This window comes from Hemiscyllium ocellatum, chromosome 10 (genome assembly GCF_020745735.1).
Source record: "Hemiscyllium ocellatum isolate sHemOce1 chromosome 10, sHemOce1.pat.X.cur, whole genome shotgun sequence".
Classification (NCBI taxonomy): domain Eukaryota; kingdom Metazoa; phylum Chordata; class Chondrichthyes; order Orectolobiformes; family Hemiscylliidae; genus Hemiscyllium; species Hemiscyllium ocellatum.
The window spans coordinates 98,499,666-98,518,646 of NC_083410.1; the positions used below are offsets into that span (position 1 = coordinate 98,499,666).

The following is an 18,981-nucleotide window of genomic DNA, read 5'->3' on the forward strand; positions in this document are numbered from 1 at the left end:
AGTCCAAGGAAACAAAGCCCACAGCTCTGCTCTCAATTTTCTTGGTTACTTCCTCGAAGAACTCACCCAAGTTTGTGAGACATGATTTCCCTTGCACAAACTATGCTGGCTCTCCCCAATCATTCCTTGTCTCTCCAAATGCATAAAATCCCCTCTTTCAGAATTACCTTCAACAGTTTACCCACCACTGAAGTCAGACTCACAGGCGTTTAGTTCGCAAACTTCTCCTTACATCCTTCTCAAACAAAAGCTCAACCAGTAGCCACTCTCAAGTCATCTAGCACCTCATCCTTATCAAAGATGACAAATATTTCTGCTAGGGACCTCACAATTCCCTCCCTAACGTCCCACAACTTCCTGGGTTTAATGAGATCAGGTCCTGGAGATTTTTCCACTTCTATATTTTCTACACATTCATCACTTGCTCTTCTCCAATGTGAACTGTTTTCAAAACATCAATATTTATTTCCCTGATTTCTCTAGCCTCTACATCTTTCTCCACAGTAAAAGGCAACCCTAAATATTAATTTAATACCTCTCCCATTTCCCGAAGTTCAACACAAAGATGACCTCTTTGATCTTTAAGGGGCCCAACTCTCACTCTCTCTCGCAAGCTGTTCGCTTGCTGTTAATGTATTTGTAGAATCTCTTTGGATTATCCTTAGCTTTTCATGTCATGGCTATTTCATATTCCCTCGCTGCCTTTTTGACCTCCCTCTTAAGAATGCTTCTACAGTGTTTATACTGTTTCAGAGATTTATTTGACTCCAGTTGTCTATGTCAAATATATGATTCTTTTTTATTCTTGACAAGAGCCTCAACATCCTTATTCATCCAGCCTTACCTTTCACTTTAACAGGAACATAATGATTCTGAACTCATGATCACACTTTTGAAAGCCTCACACTTATCATATGTCTCTTTACCTGCAAACAATCTACTCCAATAAACTTTTGAAAATTCGTGCCTCATACCATTAAAATTTGCCTTACTCTAATGAAAAACTTTACTTTTTATGGAAAGCTTATCCTTTTCCATAACTATCTCAAAGGTAACAGAATTATGATCACTAGACCCAAAGTGTTCCCCTAATATCACTTTCCCTGCTTTATTATGTTTAGGTTTTGCTCCTGGCACATTAGGTACATTTCCATGAGGATGAAAGGTAGGATAGCCACTGCCAAGACTGTCTGAAGGAGGAAACCGATGGAGATAAAAACAAAGTAGATAGTGTATTTATTTGACATATGTAAGGTTTATAATACAGTGAGAATTGAGCTTAATATATAAAGCTCAGGTGGGAAGAGAAAAAAAAGCTAAAGAAGCTGAGACAATATGAAGAGACTATAGCTATCAAAGAGAATTTAAATGACTTCCATTGGGATATAACTAAACAGGATGGTAAAAGAGGAGGTAGATCCTGTGATGCAGGAGATAGCATTCTTGCCTCTTAACCAGAAGCAATAGGTTTTTCTCCTGATCTAGGACTTGATGGCCTTATATGTCAGGTTCATAAAAACTTAGCAGGTTGATTATCAAGTTGTAAATGTTTCCAAAATGCCAATGGCTGGCAGGAAGAACAGGAGCGTTTCCTGGCCAGGTACCCAATATGAAGTAATGCCCTTCATGTTACAGCCTCTCATGAGACTAGTGACCTAATCCAGGAAAAACTCGCTACTGAAACAGGTATTAAGCATATCCTTTGTCTGCCTTGTACTGCATTCTGCACAAGAAGAGAAGTAAAGAGGAAAAGGTTAAATGGGGTCTATTAGAGACCAAAAAGAAGAGTGACACATAGGTGGAGAGGGCATGACTGAGGCTGTAATGCCAGACCAAATATCAAATTTGTGTGTGACAATATTCTGCCTTTAACTGATGTTCTGGCCTGTTTCTCTTGAAGAGGGATGTTGTCACCATGGTGCTGCCATGTATACTTCAGAAGCAATTGGTAAACGGCTGTGAATTCCTTCAGTTCTTTTTCAGTAAGACAAAAGAAACATGACTGGGTGGAGTCAGGCACACACAACCCAGGGCTTTAGCTATGCTTTCAATTGCAGTTTGCTGTTGAAACTGATAGATACAGCGGCAGCAAAAAGCTTGAGTTCTCCCTTTGTTGTTCGATTGTTCCTGTCTCCTGGTGTGGAGAGGAGATAGCCCTTCAGGAAAATCTGGTTTACTACATTTGCCTTTTCGAAGGGTGTACTTATGGGATGCTGTTACATTGAACAGTTAATGATTAGTCATTAAATAATATATTATTTAAGTATTTCAATGGAGCTAAAGTTATGCCAAAGTTTTCTGTTTGTATTTTAGCGGTGTTGTAACAATAAAATGTGTTTTGTTTAAAGCTAGTAGTGGACCAGTCAAAAATCTGGCCACAGTGCCTTACACTTGCCTTTAAATAAAATGAAAGTTAGGGTCTGGGTTACCTCCTTGAGATATATGAGGAGGTTTGGTCTGCTCCATAGCACATGTTACATTCTGCTAGGGACCAGAAAGTTAGGTAGACCAAGTGAGAGATTCTGGTATTCACTAAGAGATGAAGTTTTAAAATTTGAAGATTTTAACAAATCACAATGGAGTTTACTACACATGGTTAGAACAAGAATATAATTGAAAATATGTGTAGACAATTTCTGTTCCAACACTCAATTAGAATGACCTCGAGTTATGTATGTGTGATACATTCACTGTGGTTGAACACTTCACAAAGCACATCAAATTAGCAAATGCACACAAGACAGATCCCATGGATTTTTCAGTAACCCCTCAGATATTAGAGATGCAGTTGTTGATGGCAATGTGATTGATGTGTTATACATGGGCTTGCAAAACACATTTTATAACATGCCATGTAAGAGGCTTTTTAGAAGATTTTAGTAGTTATAGAAGAAAAGCAAACGTGTAACCATGAATATGAAGTTGGCTACGTGACATGAAATACAGAGTAATAATGAACTATTGTTTTTTGGACTGAAGGAGTTATATGAGGAGGTTTCCAAGGAATTGGTAATAAGTACCACTGCTTTTCTTGATCAAATAATAAAATGGAATTCAATATGCTGGGCATAGTTCCAAAATTTAAGATGGTTCATAACATGAAATTATTGTGAACAAGAAGACATGGACAGGCTAGTGGAAAAGGTAACAGGTTAAAATTAATACAAAATATAGTGATATATTTTGGTCAGAAGTAACAAGACAGACACAAAATAAAGGAAAGACTTTTGAACAAGATTCAGTAGCTATTTCTTGAAGCTAGTAGGACAGATTGAAAAAGTGATAATTAAGGCATATGGTTTCTTGGCTTTATAAATAGAAGGATAGAGTACAAAAGCAAAGCAGCTATCATGAATGTTTAACACTAATTCAGCCTCAACTCATCATGTTCAATCTGGGTATGACATTTTAGGAAGGATGGGAAGGCATTAAGAGAAAACATTGGAAAAAATTAGGAGAAAAACATTGGACTTGGTGGCCTTGTGTTATGTAGGTAGATTGGAGAATCTGGGAATGCTCTCTTTCGAGAAGATGGGACTGGTTTGTTAGGAGTGTTTAATATCATCTTGGTCCTGGACTTAGTAAATTGGGAGAACCGCGTGGTAGCAATTCAGTTGTGGTTTACAAAATTAAATTGGATAATTCTCCAAATAGAAAATATCTGCAGGAGTGCAGGAAAAGCAGACAATTTGGATAGCTGAACTGCACTCACAAGGAGCTAACACAGACATCACGGGTCAAATGGCCTCCTTCTATGCTTCAACAGTTTAGTTCCGTGTTTCTGGGCAAGGAAGGGATTGAGGGACATAGTGTTAGTTTGGTAAAATCAACTGAAAGGATTGATCTTGCTGGGTCAGATTGTCCATTCATGTCCTGAGAATACTCCTACTTCTACCAAAATTAAGAACGCAATTAAGACAATAAAATAACCCATGATGGAGGATATTTTTCTCTTTCGGTTTTCCCAACTTAATTTGTCCACAACATCCATGATTTTGCTAGACGACATCTTGCAAACCTCCTGACAATGTTCTCTAAAGAGAGCAATCCCAGATTATCTAATCTACCTTCATAACTCAAGTCCACTAAATCCATTCTCTTGATTATTTTACTGTACCTTCCCATTCATTCTAAAATGTCATACCCAGACTGGACATGATGAGTTGAGGTTGAACCAGTGTTTTATAAATACTCATAACAGCTGTCTTGTCTTTTCTTCTATTTATAAAGCCAAGAACCCACATGCTTTTTTAAAATCACTTTTTCAATTTGTCCTACCAGCTTCAACAAATTGCTTCTGTATCTTTTTCAAAATTCTTTCCTTCATTTTGTATAGTCTTTCTTCTTATCTCTGACCGAACTATATCACTATTACCTGTCATCTTTCCCCACCAGCCTGTTCACGTCTTCTTGAATTCTATCACTATCTTCACAGTTCACAATAATTTCAATTATGTGCCAACTGTAAATTTTGAAATTGTGCTTAGCATATCCAAGTTTACAACATAGATGACTTAAAAATTTGTCATGTGACAAGTATAGTAAGCTTTATAAAATCATCTTAATGAATGGTAACATGTAAACCAATTGGCAAACACTTTCACTGATCTAACTGATTCGACAATACACTATAAACAAACTGAACATCACTTAACAAAACCTTTGACATATTTGTTATATTATTTTTTTTTCACTGGCAAACCTCTTACCACATTCAGCTGAAGCTTCACTATGATATTTTGTGAAAAGAATGCACTGGATTGTTTGCAACCTAATATACCATAATCGGGAATAGAATTCAACTTTATGATGCAGATTTCTCAGAGGATATATTTACAATTTCGCCTGAAAATTTCAGCATTAAAACAGACAGTCAATGCAGCCTAATAACCATTTGTGACTACTTTCAGTGATCTTAATTCTTTAGAATGGACTTATGCAATTTTTTCAGATTCTGAGGCATTACAACTCAACCTTACAAACAGCTGCAGCATCAACATGGAACATCAACAACTTCTGTGCTGCAGGATCCTTTTCCCTCAATTGAGCACTAATTTGGGTAAGATCCTGCATAGCATATTCAATGCACAGTAAGCAATCTGCATCCTTCACTCAGTGTGAAGACATTATTCTGAGCAAGTTCATTAACCTAGCTGGATTGGAAGGTTAACTAGCTAACTGAGAGAAAAGGCTTGAAACTGGATAAAGGAACAGCTTTGATACAAAAAATTTAAATGAGCACCTTTATTCCTTTTGATATTCATTAGTTTATTATAAGGAAGAAAGATGGTCTTGAATTTGTAAGCATTTATCTGCAGAAAATGGGTGTACATCTGTCACTGAAGTGCTCCATAAAAGAATAATATCGACTTACCCATGTTACTAAGCGAGTAGCTTGGGGATGGAGAGAAGACTTGAGCTGCAAAATCTTCAAATGTCAGGATCTCTTTGTGTTGCTGAACTATTGCTTCAACGTACTGAGCTCTTTCTTCATAACTGTATGACTGGTTAAAGAAATTGCCACAGACATAGTTTGATAAACATATTAAAGGTCCCTTGCAATACTTGAAAAGGCCTAATCACCACCTGTATTTCTAACTGTCAAAAAGTGCGCTATGTTTATTCCACAAAATTTGATAGTTTCAGAATTTTCCGTAAATTCCAAATGTCCTATGAAATCAAGAATTCTAACAACTTGCATTCTAAATGAAAACTGCTGGTGAACTCTGTGTATATAATGTATACAGTCATTAGCAGTTATAGTTATTGGCAGTTTCTCCATGAGAATGTGTTTTCATATATTTAAATGGAAATAAATAATTCAATCCTGTTGAAGGAACAGATTCCAGCATAATATGACAGATGGCTCCAATAAAATTTAACATTTTTAGATTGCAATCTACTTGCTGTAGCATACTTCAACAGAATTTAACAGTTTTAAAAAAAACCCAGGGAAATAGAAAACATAAGTCAAAGCTTCGCTATTATTTTTCTCCTATTACATGTGGTCAACGTGCAATCAGAGCAGTCCCAGGCGTAGAAATCTTCTGAATGGACCAGCCATTACATTTTGAACATAGCTCTTCCTGCAACTTGTTGTAAAACTTTGGATCAATCAAAACCATTTAAGAATGCTTCAACATAAACACTTTGGAAGATGTCACTGTACTGCACCACAGTATTCAATTTCAGCCGTGTCACAGTTAATAATCAGCACATGCCAGGCCTGCCACAAATTATTATTTAAGAACAGGAGCTCCAGCAGCAAAATAAAACACCGTACAAGAAATATACTCTGTCAAAAATCTGATTACATTATCTGCAATAAAACACCACTAAATTGCTTTCCTATGACCGGGATAAAACATAGAACTGGCACAGTAATCAAAAAACAGTCACCAATAACTTATAAGTGTGACAGGGTTCAACAACCTGCCAGCTGCCCTAATAGGACCCCTGCTTGTAGTTGCTTTTCATGATACATTGTGGAGAGCTTTTATTTTCTTCTTTGTGTAAAGTTTCCTCCTCTACTGAAGCAGTAAAAATTACAGTTATAAATCACACACAGAATCCTGGTCCCTTGTAAAGCTGGATGTTGTCTTTAATTCTCCCTCGGAAAGTCAAGCTGATGTAGCAATTTGGAAGCACTCAAGTCAAAATAGGAACACATAAAAGAACATATTAAAAAAAGTCTACATATGGAGAAATTGGGTTAACTGATATTTTAAAACTATTTACTGCAGCTTTAGTGTGAAATAATATACAAAAACAACATCTCTGCATGTACACTTGGTTTGGCTTGGAGATGGTGAGAAGAAGGTTGGGTTAGTGGTGAGAAAGGAGGATACTTATAAAATTTAGGATATGCGCTTTCCAGAATTTTACAGACATAAAATGGAAAGTTATGAAAAATATTTAAATATGAACAAACAAAAAGGAAGTTATCTCTCCAAATTATTTAAATTGCTGTTCAAGGTTGGTCAGCATATAGTACGATTTATATCATTCTCTAAATTTAAATTCTTTTGTGTGCCCACTATTTAATGCTAGAATTGAAATACGAACCAGAGTTTATTTACTGCTGGCCTTTCTCTATGCTGACTTAAATTCTGATGACCCTAGTTAATGAATAGCCCGCTTAATTTGCTAAGAGCAAAGGCACACATTCTCTGTCAATTCTTCAGGGACCAACTGATGCCATTCACAAGTCATTAGAAGTCGTCTTTTCCTGAAATACATACAGGCTGTTGCTAGGCCTCCCTATTCCATATTGCCACAGCAAGCCACTGGCCTCGTCAACAGCAGGCTGTTGGGCTGGTGTGTCCGTCTGGCGAACAGGCGCTTTGACACTAAGCTGGCACGTGCTGGCGCAGCAGGAGCAGGCTTGGGCGTGACAAATTGTTGAAAGAGCTGAGCTAAAGTTGAGGCCGGGAGCCACCTGAGCCTCAGGCCCTCTATGGGCCTGTCATCAGTCGCCAATTCATTGCTTGGCCAATAGTCTGTAGTCAGCTTCTGGGCTCAGTTTAAACAGGGCAAAAACAATATAAAGCCCTTTCAGGCGATAGCTAATAACACCCTGCTGTTTAATGAAAGGGCCTGCATAACTAACACGTAAGCATACAACGCAGCACACAACTGCTAACAAAACAGAGACATTCACTAAATAATGTATGCAAAGACAGTAAGACTAGGGCCTCCAAATTAACGTAGACCCAAATGATCCAGTACAATAGCCAGTTCACTTATGAAGGCAAGCAGGCAGCCAGTAATACAGACCGTGACAACATGCATCAAGTTTGGAAGGAGGCAGCAGGAATAATGACAGCTCACTGCATGTATTAGGATTTTACTGACTGTATGTTTTAACCCTAAGTAGTCACTACACTATTTGTAATGTGCAAAGGTTCCTGCTTATTAACTTTTTTAACACTTCAATTCAAAGTTATGGCAAATTATCACCTAAGTTGAGCATTTTGATTTGTAATAAATATATGTTCATGTTAAGTGAAGCTGACAGAAGATGATCAAAATCATTTCAAATTAATGTTCTTGCTTAATATTATTAAACCTTGTGATATCTTTAAATTTTACATAAAATTGCAAAAAAAGGGTAGTTTTTTAATGTTCTATAGATAGGGGTTCAGTTTACAAATTCTCCAGTATTGGTCGTTAGCATTAAAGGCAATTATCTTTCTGAAAAGAGATAGACAGATTACTATAAGCATAAAAAGGAGTAACAAACCAGTTAATGCTCACATTTATGTAAAATGACCATCATTTAAGATGCTCTAGAAACAGAAATTCTACATATGAAGAATGTTAAAGATTTGATATAAATTAACTATCTCTTTAAGATACCCAAGTGAATTTTACAAAATTAATGACCAAATATCAGATGGAAAATTCCTTTACAATTCAATTAAATCCTTATGTTGCAGTTCACAGGCCAACATGGAACGAAAAATGCACATCACATGTTCATTGCCACAGCAACTGATGTCACCAAGAATGAGTCACTTTGAAAGTAAGTACATTAGAAAAGACTGTAAACATGCAGCCTTGCAAAAACGGCCACTTAATGAGAAACGCATTATAAACGTTACCTCTGCAAGACAAAACAAAACAGTAAAATTAAGGAAGGCACTTGGAACAGTTTCACTCCAGTCTCATTAAAAATTGAACTCTTTAAAAATTGGTGCAACACAATAAAACAAATCAACAAAGCCCAAAAGGTAAATAAAGCCATATGGTCCTCTATTATCATAAATTCTACATGACTGTGATTGAGATTACTTGACTAAATATTGACTGAAGCTAAAACAGACACGATTTCCGTAGATAGGATACAACTACGTAGAAAAATTGTCTGCAATGTAACTAACTAGATAAAACAGTGCAATAAATTTATCTGAAACAATGTTTCCTGAAATGGAGTCTTCCATTAAAGATGGATTAGCTTAGTCATGTGTCAAATGACAGCTAAACCTTTGTAACAATGGAAATTGTTGATGTTTGCCTCTCCAAAAGAAATTATCCTGCAAGGTAACTAAATTAAATCCAACACAGTAACATTATTTATTCTGTTTCAGATAATTCTGAATAATGCATATGACTAATAAATTATTATTTTTCATTATGGACCAGAAGGATCCAGGTTCAGTCCCACATTTGTACTAAATTGTCACTGTTGAGGTGACAATAGGCTTGCTATAATTGGGCTGGAAGGAGAAAAGAATTATTCAGGACTTGAGACTGCTATAACCCAACAAAGGATTCCTGCATTTAACTCTGCTTGAGATGTTATATTGCAATGTAATACAATACAGTGACACTGAAAATGATTAAAGCTAGAAAATATCAAGTTTTTCTGATCAAAGACCAATTCTTCCTTTAATGAATAAACAAACAATCCTACTTCTAAAGAGCTCATATGAAAAAAAACCTATGGTAGACATTTTTCATTTATGAATGCTCAGATGAATATTAGATGATTACAAGTAAACACAGTAGTTTCTTTACAACTCTGGTCTGTGTTTAATGTGTCACTGCAAAGAATGTTTGGCAACATACTGCAAAGATCCATTCAATTTGGCAACCAATTACCGTAAATAAGTTAATCCTTAGGGACTACACTTTTGCTTTGGTAAAATACAAATTCTGGATTGTAAGGAGCAAAGTCTGTTTATGAGGCTCACAGTTAAATCACCAAGAAAGAAAACAGCTCAACAGAAGTAACGTAAAACCTTTTCAGGATGAGGTTAACTAGCACCTGCAAACCTGCTTAGCAGAAATTGAAGCTTTCAGCAGAGAATTGGAGGGAGAGAAGGTAACAGTTTAAAAAAAATCCCAAAATGTCCAACTAAGAGAAAGATAATATACTTCTCAAAACATTAAATAACCATAGCATTCCAAAAGAGTAGAAGACTCAGTGATTTGAAATTCACCAAGAGGTTTTAACCTATAAACAAACAGTAGAAATACTGAGATGATAACAATGAAGAAATCCTGTTGCAATATATGGCTGATTGGCACATTTTTTTTTCAATTTTCAACAGAGTTGCAGAATGTAATTCAAACAAATTTGGCGTGACTAGAAACATCCATGTGTATTTTATATTCACAGGATTTAATTGGGAACAACCAGAGTTTATGCATCTGATTAATTATGATCTCCAAAGAAATCCTGTGTGACCAGTTAAGCCCTGGGTTCCAATTAACGATCGGCATATATTTTAGAGATGTGCTTCCGTTGGGAACAAATTAACCTGTGTTGCCAATATGTATATTTGAATAGGTGGTCACAGTGTGACAAGATAAATGTCAATTTCCAAGATCAAAGAATTCCAAACAGAGAACAAAAAGTAGAACAGAACCTCTTAAATGCAATTCTCATTTTGTGCATTAGCTACTTTTACCAGGCTTGGACAAATGAATCAACTTGTAGGTCAGCATAACTTTTGAATGCTGAATTGCCCATCTAACTACAGTGGGCACCAATGCCATTCTACACAGACTGTTTCAATTTACTTGGATGACAATTGACGAACCAATACTGAATCTGCGGCAATTTTTCATTCATCTTTTCACTAAAAAAATGTAAAACAAACCTGCATCCCCAAAGCGGATAAGGCCCTTCCCTCTCCTAAAACTATTCAGAAGGAAGCTTGTAGAGGCTTATTCTTGGAGAAAGCACGGTCAATTTCTTATGATTATTTTTGAACTATGAAGTATTTTCCTTGTAGCTAGATTATGGAAAAATATTTTGCTCTCATGCTTTCCCTCATTGCATTAATGTCTGTACATTTCAGAGGGTGAAGGGTTTACTAAGGAAAAGAAAGAAAACTTCTTCAGTAAAATTTACAGCACACACTTTACCTGGTTATCTTGAACACCACAGATAGTTACTCACATTGCCCTAACTCAATGTTTTTTTCTTGTTTGTTTTTAAGGCAGATGTAATGTTATTAATACAGCAATGGAGGCAGAACAGGAGGTTCTGTGAAAGGCTAGCCTTTCTGTCAAAAATAAAAGAAATGTAACAAGTGGTATTTATTGTAAGTTGTAGCTTGTTAAGTTTGAGGAGTGGTCTACACTTGTCACAGTTATAGCTCGGCTAAAGACTGCAGACTCAAAACCTAAAATTATCAGAGATTCAGACCGCTAAGGAAAAACAGAAACTTGACAATATTTGGTTTCTGCTCAATTAGAGTTGGCTCCCAGGCCTAACTTGAATTGACTTAGATAGGAAGTTACTTGAAAGCCACAGTACGAGATCTCTGCTCTCCCTTCCTACTTTCGGGATTTCCCAATGGAGACACAAAATCGGCTAGCCTATGTAAATATACCATAACAGTACATAAATATGAAAAATATATCATTCAACATATCTCTTGGCATTTGTACAATATGATGCAGGGAATAAAGATGCCCAGAAACCCCTGAAATCCAATATTGTTTTGGGAGGTTGCATTTTGGATAGTTGACAGGTAATTTGCATTTCAAAGGTTGAGAAAGACTTGCTCATCATTGTGAAATTAATTGCATGGGCAACAGAACTTTATAAAACCTTGTTAAAGCAAGATTTGGTTGGGTATCAGAAATATTAGTCAGCACCACCACTTGGTAGAAACTCCAGTGGAAGCCAGAAAGTTGGGCAAGAAAATGTAATGATCTTGACTCCAAAAACCTGGAAACAAGAGCACAGCCTTATGGCAGATGATGTGATGGATTCAGCAACAGAAAATTTAAGCCCTTAGTTCCACACTAAGCATGTACGCTTTAAAAAGAATCCATGGTGTCAAGTAAAAGGATCTGTGCTCATGACTAACTTTTTAAAGATTAGCAGCTGTTATTACAGCTCTTTATATTTTCTGATCCCATGACTGAAATTGTTGTGGCATGCATGCAGATTAGCATGCTCTCATCTGTTTAGGCTGTTATTTTAAGAACATGAAAAAATGATATAATAAACAGTAATGTTTCATGGGTAAAATGGTAGGGAAGGTGGACTTGAAAAGGACAGAAAGGACGCAAAAGAATGAGGATAACATGAGAGCTAAGCTCAACTGCTAAGTGACATCCAATTGGGAAGACATTTTCAGGTGAGATCTAGGACCAAATTATTGCAGCTGCTAGAGTCTCTACTGAAAACAAAAAATGCTGTAAATCACAATGGGTCAGGAATAATGAAAGTCTTATGCCCGAAACATCGATTCTCCTGCTGCTCAGATGCTGCCTGACCTGTTGTGCTTTTCCAACACCACAGTCTCAACTCTGATCTCCAGCATCTGCAGTCCTTACTTTCTCTTAGGCCAAACATAATGACAATCATCATCCTAATTTGACTTAATAGTGACATGCCCAAAGTTGGGTGATGTGGATCTCATTGGATTTTTGCCCAAATGGTTTGTGTTTATTGTGAGGATTACATGCACACTGTTTGATGACAGAGTAATGCAGTGGAAAGCTCTGTGGAGTGACGTCACCTCAATGTTTATGTGATGGAAGTGGGGGTGGGATGGATATATATAAAACAGTAATAAATAAAATATAAAACGAGAGAGAGAGAGTTAGAGCTTGTGTATGGAGTATATGAACAACTGGTCTGGTAATGGGACTTTTGATCAACTTGTCACATTGCTGTATTTTCTACAACATGGACTATATTTCAAAGGTGTCCACTCAAGATGATCTGACGATATTAAAGGTATTTCTTAAATGCATGTCTTTTACCTTTTTCAAAACATTTCCACAAACGTACAATAGTTTTAGATGCTTTTATTCCCTTTTGTGCTTTCTATTCGGATTGTATAGTTGATTGCAAAATTCAAAACATTACATACATTTCAAATAGAGTCACAGAGTCATACAGATGTACAGCACAGAAAAGGACGCTTTCGTCCAAATCGTCCATGCTGATCACATATCCCAACCCAATCCAGTCACACCTGCCAGCACCTGGCCTATATACCTCCAAACTCTTCCTATTCATATACCCATCCAGATGCCTTTTAAATGTTGCAGTCGTACTAGCCTCCACTTCTGTCAGCTCATTCCATACACATATCACCCTTTGCGTGAAATAGTTGCCCCTGAGGTCTCTTTCCCCTCTCACCCTAAACCTATGCTCTCTCATTCTGGACTCCCCAACCCCAGGGAAGAGACTTTATCTGTTCGTCCGATCCATGTGCCACATGATTTTATAAGCCTTCATAAGGTCATCCCTTAGCCTCCGATGCTCCAGGAAAAACAATTCTAGCCTATTCAACCACTCCCAAAGCTCCCTATAGTTCCAACCCTGGCAACATCCTTGTAAATCTTTTCTGAACCTTTTCGAGTTTCACACCATCCCTTCGATAGGAAGGAGACCAGAATTGCACACAATATTCCAACAGTGGCCTAACCAATGTCCTGTACAGCCGCAACATGACCTCCCAACTCCTATACTAAATGCTCTGACCAATAAAAGAAAGCATACCAAACACCTTCTTCACTATCCTATCTACCTACAATTCCACTTTCAAGGAGCTATGAACCTGCACTCCAAGAACTCTTTGTTCAGCAACACTCCCTAGGACCTGACCATTAAGTGCATAAGTCCTGCCAAGAATTGCTTTCTCAAAATGCAGCACCTTGTATTTATCTAAATTAAACTTCATCTGTCACTTCTCAGCCCATTGGCCCATCTGATCAAAATCCCGTTGTAATCTGAGGTAACCTTCTTCACTAAGTAGTAGTAAAAAGTGAGGTCTGCAGATGCTGGAGATCAGAGCTGAAAATGTGTTGCTGGTTAAAGCACAGCAGGTCAGGCAGCACTTCTTCACTGCCTGCAAACTTACTAACTATACTCCTTATTCTCACATTCAAATCATTAATGTAATTGAAAAAAATTGTGGACCCAGCAACGATCCTTGGGCCCTCCACTGGTCACAGGCCTCCAGTCTGAAAAACAACCCTCCACCACCACCCTCTGTCTTCTACCTTTGAGCCAGTTCCGTATCCAAATGGTTAGTTCTCCCTGTATTTTGTGAGATCTAACCTTGCTAATCAGTCTCCCATGGGAAACCTTATCGAACACCTTACTGAAGTCCATATAGATCACAACCACAACTTTGCCCTCACTAATCCTCTTTGTTACTTCTTCTAAAAACTCAATCAAGTTTGTGAGACATGATTTCCCACGCACAAAGCCATGTTGACTATCCCTAATCAGTCCTTGCCTTTCCAAATACATGTACATCCTGTCCCTCAGGATTCCCTCCAACGACTTGTCCACCATCGTCTTCAGGCTCACTGGTCTATAGTTCCCTGGCTTGTCCTTACCACCCTTAAATAGTGGCACCACTTTAGCCAACCTCCAGTCTTCGGGCACCTCACCTGTGACTATCAATAATATAAATATCTCAGTAAGGGGCCCAGCAATCACTTCCCGAGCTTCCCAGAGTCCTACAGTACACCAGATCAGGTCCTGTGGATTATCCACTTTTGTGTTTCAAGCCATCCAACACTTCCTCCTCTATAACATGGACATTTTTCAAGATGTCACATCTATTTCCCTACATTCTATTTCTTCCATGTCTTTTTCCACAGTAAACACTGATGCAAAATACTTGATTAGTATCTCCCTCATCTCCTGCGATTCCACACAAAGGCTGCCTTGCTGATCTTTGAGGGGCCCTTTTCTCTCCCTAGTTACCCTTTTGTCCTTAATGTATTTGTAAAAACCCTTTGGATTCTCCTTAACTTTATTTGCCAAAGCTATCTCATGTCCCCTTTTTGTCCTCCTGATTTCCCTCTTAAGTATACTCCTACTGCCTTTATACTCTAAGGATTGATTTGATCTATCTTGTCTATACCTAACATATGCTTCTTTCTTTTTCTTAACCAAACCCTCAATTTCTTTAGTCATCCAGCATTCCCTACCAACCTTTCCTTTCACCCAAACAGGAATATACTGTCTCTGGGCTATGGTTATCTCATTTATGAAGGCTTCCCATTTTCTACCTATTCCTTTACTTGCAAACATCTGTCCCCCAATCAGCTTGTGAAGGTTTTTGCCTAATAGCATTAAAATTAGCCTTCGTCCAATTTAGAACTTAAACTTTTAGATCTGGTCTATCCTTTTTCATCACTATTTTAAAACTAGAATTATGGTTGCTCGCCCCAAAGTGCTCCCCCGCTGACACCTCGGTCACTTACTTGGCCTTATTTCCCAAGAGTAGGTCAGGTTTTGCATCTTCTCTAGAAGGTACATCCACATACTGAATCAGAAATTTTTCTTGCATACACGGCAATCTTGCTTTGCAGGCTGCGAGAGAGTTTGGATGCCTGGTTTACTCTGTTTTTACATTTTTGTTGATCTTTCATGGGAAAGAAAGTGAACTTATTTTCACTCATTTATATCAATATGTCCAAGGCATGCTTTGCTGCAGAGACAGCCAGTGAACATAATTAGGAATCATTAGGATTACTTGATTGATGGTCACACAAGGTAGGGTGCCATTTGACTTAATGAGTCACATAATGTTACTGTAACAGTTTAACCTACAGGTGCAACACCATTAGAATACTATAACCATTACCATTTTCAATTTACTAGTTGATGTACCATTGCATTGCACAAGGGGAGTCAAAATGCTCAAGTCAAGTAGATTAGCAGCTGGGACAACCAGATCTAAATGAGGGGAAGGGAAAGAATCGAGGAAAGACAGCAAGATTGAATCAGGAAGAGGAGAAGGAGGAGGAGGAGAATATTGGAGGAGGCAACAGAGAACATTGTAAAGAGCCATGGCTTATTGCATCACAATAGAGACTGGAAGAGGAGATATGTGACAGAGAGAAATTATTTTTTGTTTGCTTACGATTTATCAGAACGTATACTTTAGCAATTTAATATGTACTAAATTTGAAACTAATGTGAACTCCTTCAGTTATGCGTGCACATTCGTATCATTTGAAGTTGCATCAGGCCACACCTAAAGTGCATTTTCATTTCTAAGTTGTTGCCAAAATACAGAATACAGTATAAAATTTATTTTAATCGAATCTTTGTACAGGTCTACATTTTGCAATTATTTCAGCATAAATAATAAGAGCCCACAAACGTAAATAATGGCTAAACAGAAGTGAATTAGGTCAACAAAAGGTTACTGAAAAAAGAAGATTGGGACAGACATAACTTAAATAATAAAATCTCTGAAAACAGTTTCAAAATCACTTCACCAGCACTGTACATCATTGCATAATTGTCATGCTAGGTATTATCCTGAAATGAATGCATGATTTTCATGGCTGTGATAAAGGCTTAATGCTACTGTATCACAATATTAGTTATTCAGCTAGATTTAAAAAAAGGTTGTTTATAACTGCCACCTTTATACTAATTCACTACTGAAAACTGGCTTCACTTGCCCTGCAACCTATTTACTAATTGGATGCAAACTAATCACAACTGCAAGCTGGATAGTCACTCCCATTCTCAGCACTGCTATCAGCTAGAACAAATGAATTATAACAATACCACCAAAAATAGTTAAAACGCTCGTGTACAATGTTCCCGATGAATCAGCATAGGTGCATAAATAGCCCAATGGCATGATGTGGTCATTCCAATTCCTGAAACTGAAGAAATTCAATCCTTTCTATTTGTATCTTGCTTATTAGTTCTTATTAAATTGCCTTAAGTCTGCAGACCTTGTTCAGAAAGGACTGTTCTTATTATTACTGCTTCACATGTGGATAAGTATTTTAAAAAGTCTGAGACCGTTTGCCACCTGCTGCTTGTGATATGTGCAAATGAATGATAATATTGATTTAAATTTTATTTGGGACTCAGCAAGGCTTCCATGTTATACTACAACAAGATTTATACTAAGCCTTGAAGATGCGAACAATTACAGCTTTGATCTCTAGTCTGCATGGAATCAGTTGGCTTCAGCCAGAATGACAAAAGGTCTTGGTACCTAAATTATTTCTTTCTTTAGTTAACCACTTATTTAACCATAATTTATTCTTCATAAATAAGGTATAAAAATGCTTCTTTTAATTACTACCTCAACTTTTTTGCCCTCAAAATGAAATTAACTATCCCATTGTCATCAAATATCTGAGGTTGACATGTATCATGTGTGATCTCATTTCTAAGCCTGAATTCTCGGGGATTTCTGGCGAACTTTGAGAAGTCAGCAGTTTGTGTACAAATGGTTAGAATGTCCCTCATTGTCTTTTTCCCTTTTGGTCTGTTAGGATTTTGTATGGGATAAGAAAGAAGTCAGGATTTGTTTGGTAAGGGAAGAGGTCAATATTTCCAATATCAACCAAAGTACCAAAACTGATTAGTTGGAAATAAACAAAGATGAAAGTACCTCTTAAAAACTGAATTCAAAGATAATTTTTTCGGGGATTTTCCAACATAAGGATTTTTGCCTCAACCATAACAAGCTTTAAATGTAATTTCAAAAATCTAATTTGTTGGCCATAAAATTTGATCTTGTGCCTTTACCACTCTAGACTTGAACTGCAGTCCTTTCTGTTCCTCTGAAACACGAGATGGCCAATCTACACATTTTGCTGATAGACAGACGTGAACTACACACAGTGGCAAAATATCAGTAAAAATGCAAATTATTTATTCAAGTTAAGGCTAAGTGGATGAAGCTTAACAATGTTGAAATATTTTTAACATTAATAATTAAATAGAATTGTATATTAGATGGATAAAATTCTGTTAACAACTCAAATCTTTTATAGTAGTACTATTATAAGGCATGTGTCCTTTAAAAGAAGAATTTTTTCAATTAATTCGATGTTTATCCCATTTATATCACAGGCACTTATTTTGCTTGCGCTAACTTACTACTATCTACTCCTCTCCCTAACCTTCTGAAAAATTTGGATAGCAACAAAAATTAGCAGCACTTTTTAAAGTGTAAGCAAGCATTGTAACACCACTATTGGTACTTCTATTGATTCGTATTCTAAAAGTCCATTTTTAAAGAGCATTTTATGAATTAAAAAATTGCTTGGTTATGCCAGGCTGGATTTTAGCAGTCCATTGCAGCAAGCAACATGACAACTAGATGACTTACTTGTAGTACAGGTCCTGTCTCCTGTCTCAGTTTCTCCTGAGTCAGGAGACAGACAGACTCCCCCAATTGCATTGGAGCCCTGAAGGTACTGAAGCAAGACTGCTGCCCAGTGACAGGTTGTCAAATGTGTCTCATTAATGGACCAGCTGACATCCATTGTCCCCAAGTCCCTGACAATTTAGGAGCGACTCAGGTCGTGCACATTTCCAGTGCCCTTGGTAAGCCTGCTAGACAAAACCTGATGGCCTGCAACAGCCTCTTGGGAGTGAGGGATTGGAGTGGGCACCATGTGCCCGGTTGTGGGGTCTAGCGTTAACAGTGGAGTTGTTACTGAAAACCAAACTCCTGCCCTCACCTTAGACATGTCCCTCAACCCACTCTTCTGTGACCCCCATCTCATATTCACTTGCCAGTGGCTTGGGATTCATTTGCAATTCTGGACACCGTGCTGCCAGCAGCCACCACTTTTGCTGACAGGGTGGCACTGGTAAGCTGCTCTTCTGTGACAGGACCTTTGCTACCAAAGACCTCAGACCCAGGAAAGGACTGATTGCGAACAACTGACTGCTTGGTCAGACTTCCCTACAGAACTAATGGATACTCCCTGCTGGTTCCTTGATCAAACTGGTGAGACCACACTGGCCCAATAAAATCCCAGCCACTGTGTGGATACTGAAATTAATGTGTCAATGACAATTGCTCGGTTTTTACCCATTCCTCCTTATGATAATTTAGTTTGTCATGTTGTTATAGCTTGCTTACTTTGACCTATGAATATACTTCACACTTAGTCAAAAAATACTGAATTTCTTCACCCAATTATACACAGTGATTAAAAACTGGCAACTTCAGTATACTGTAGTTGTGGTGCAAACTTCATAAATAGTAATAATAT

The 18,981-nt window shown here is 37.4% G+C and overlaps 1 protein-coding gene across 3 annotated transcripts in view; it reads right to left on the reverse strand.

Annotated features, from left to right (window-relative positions):
- Positions 1-18,981, reverse strand: part of ralgapa2 (Ral GTPase activating protein catalytic subunit alpha 2) — a 564,036-nt gene that overhangs the window by 98,246 nt on the left and 446,809 nt on the right. For all 3 annotated transcript variants that reach the window (XM_060831798.1, XM_060831795.1, XM_060831796.1), the window contains exon 39: positions 5,375-5,496. In XM_060831798.1, the coding sequence (XP_060687781.1) occupies positions 5,375-5,496 (122 nt within the window). The remainder of the gene's footprint in view (positions 1-5,374; positions 5,497-18,981) is intronic.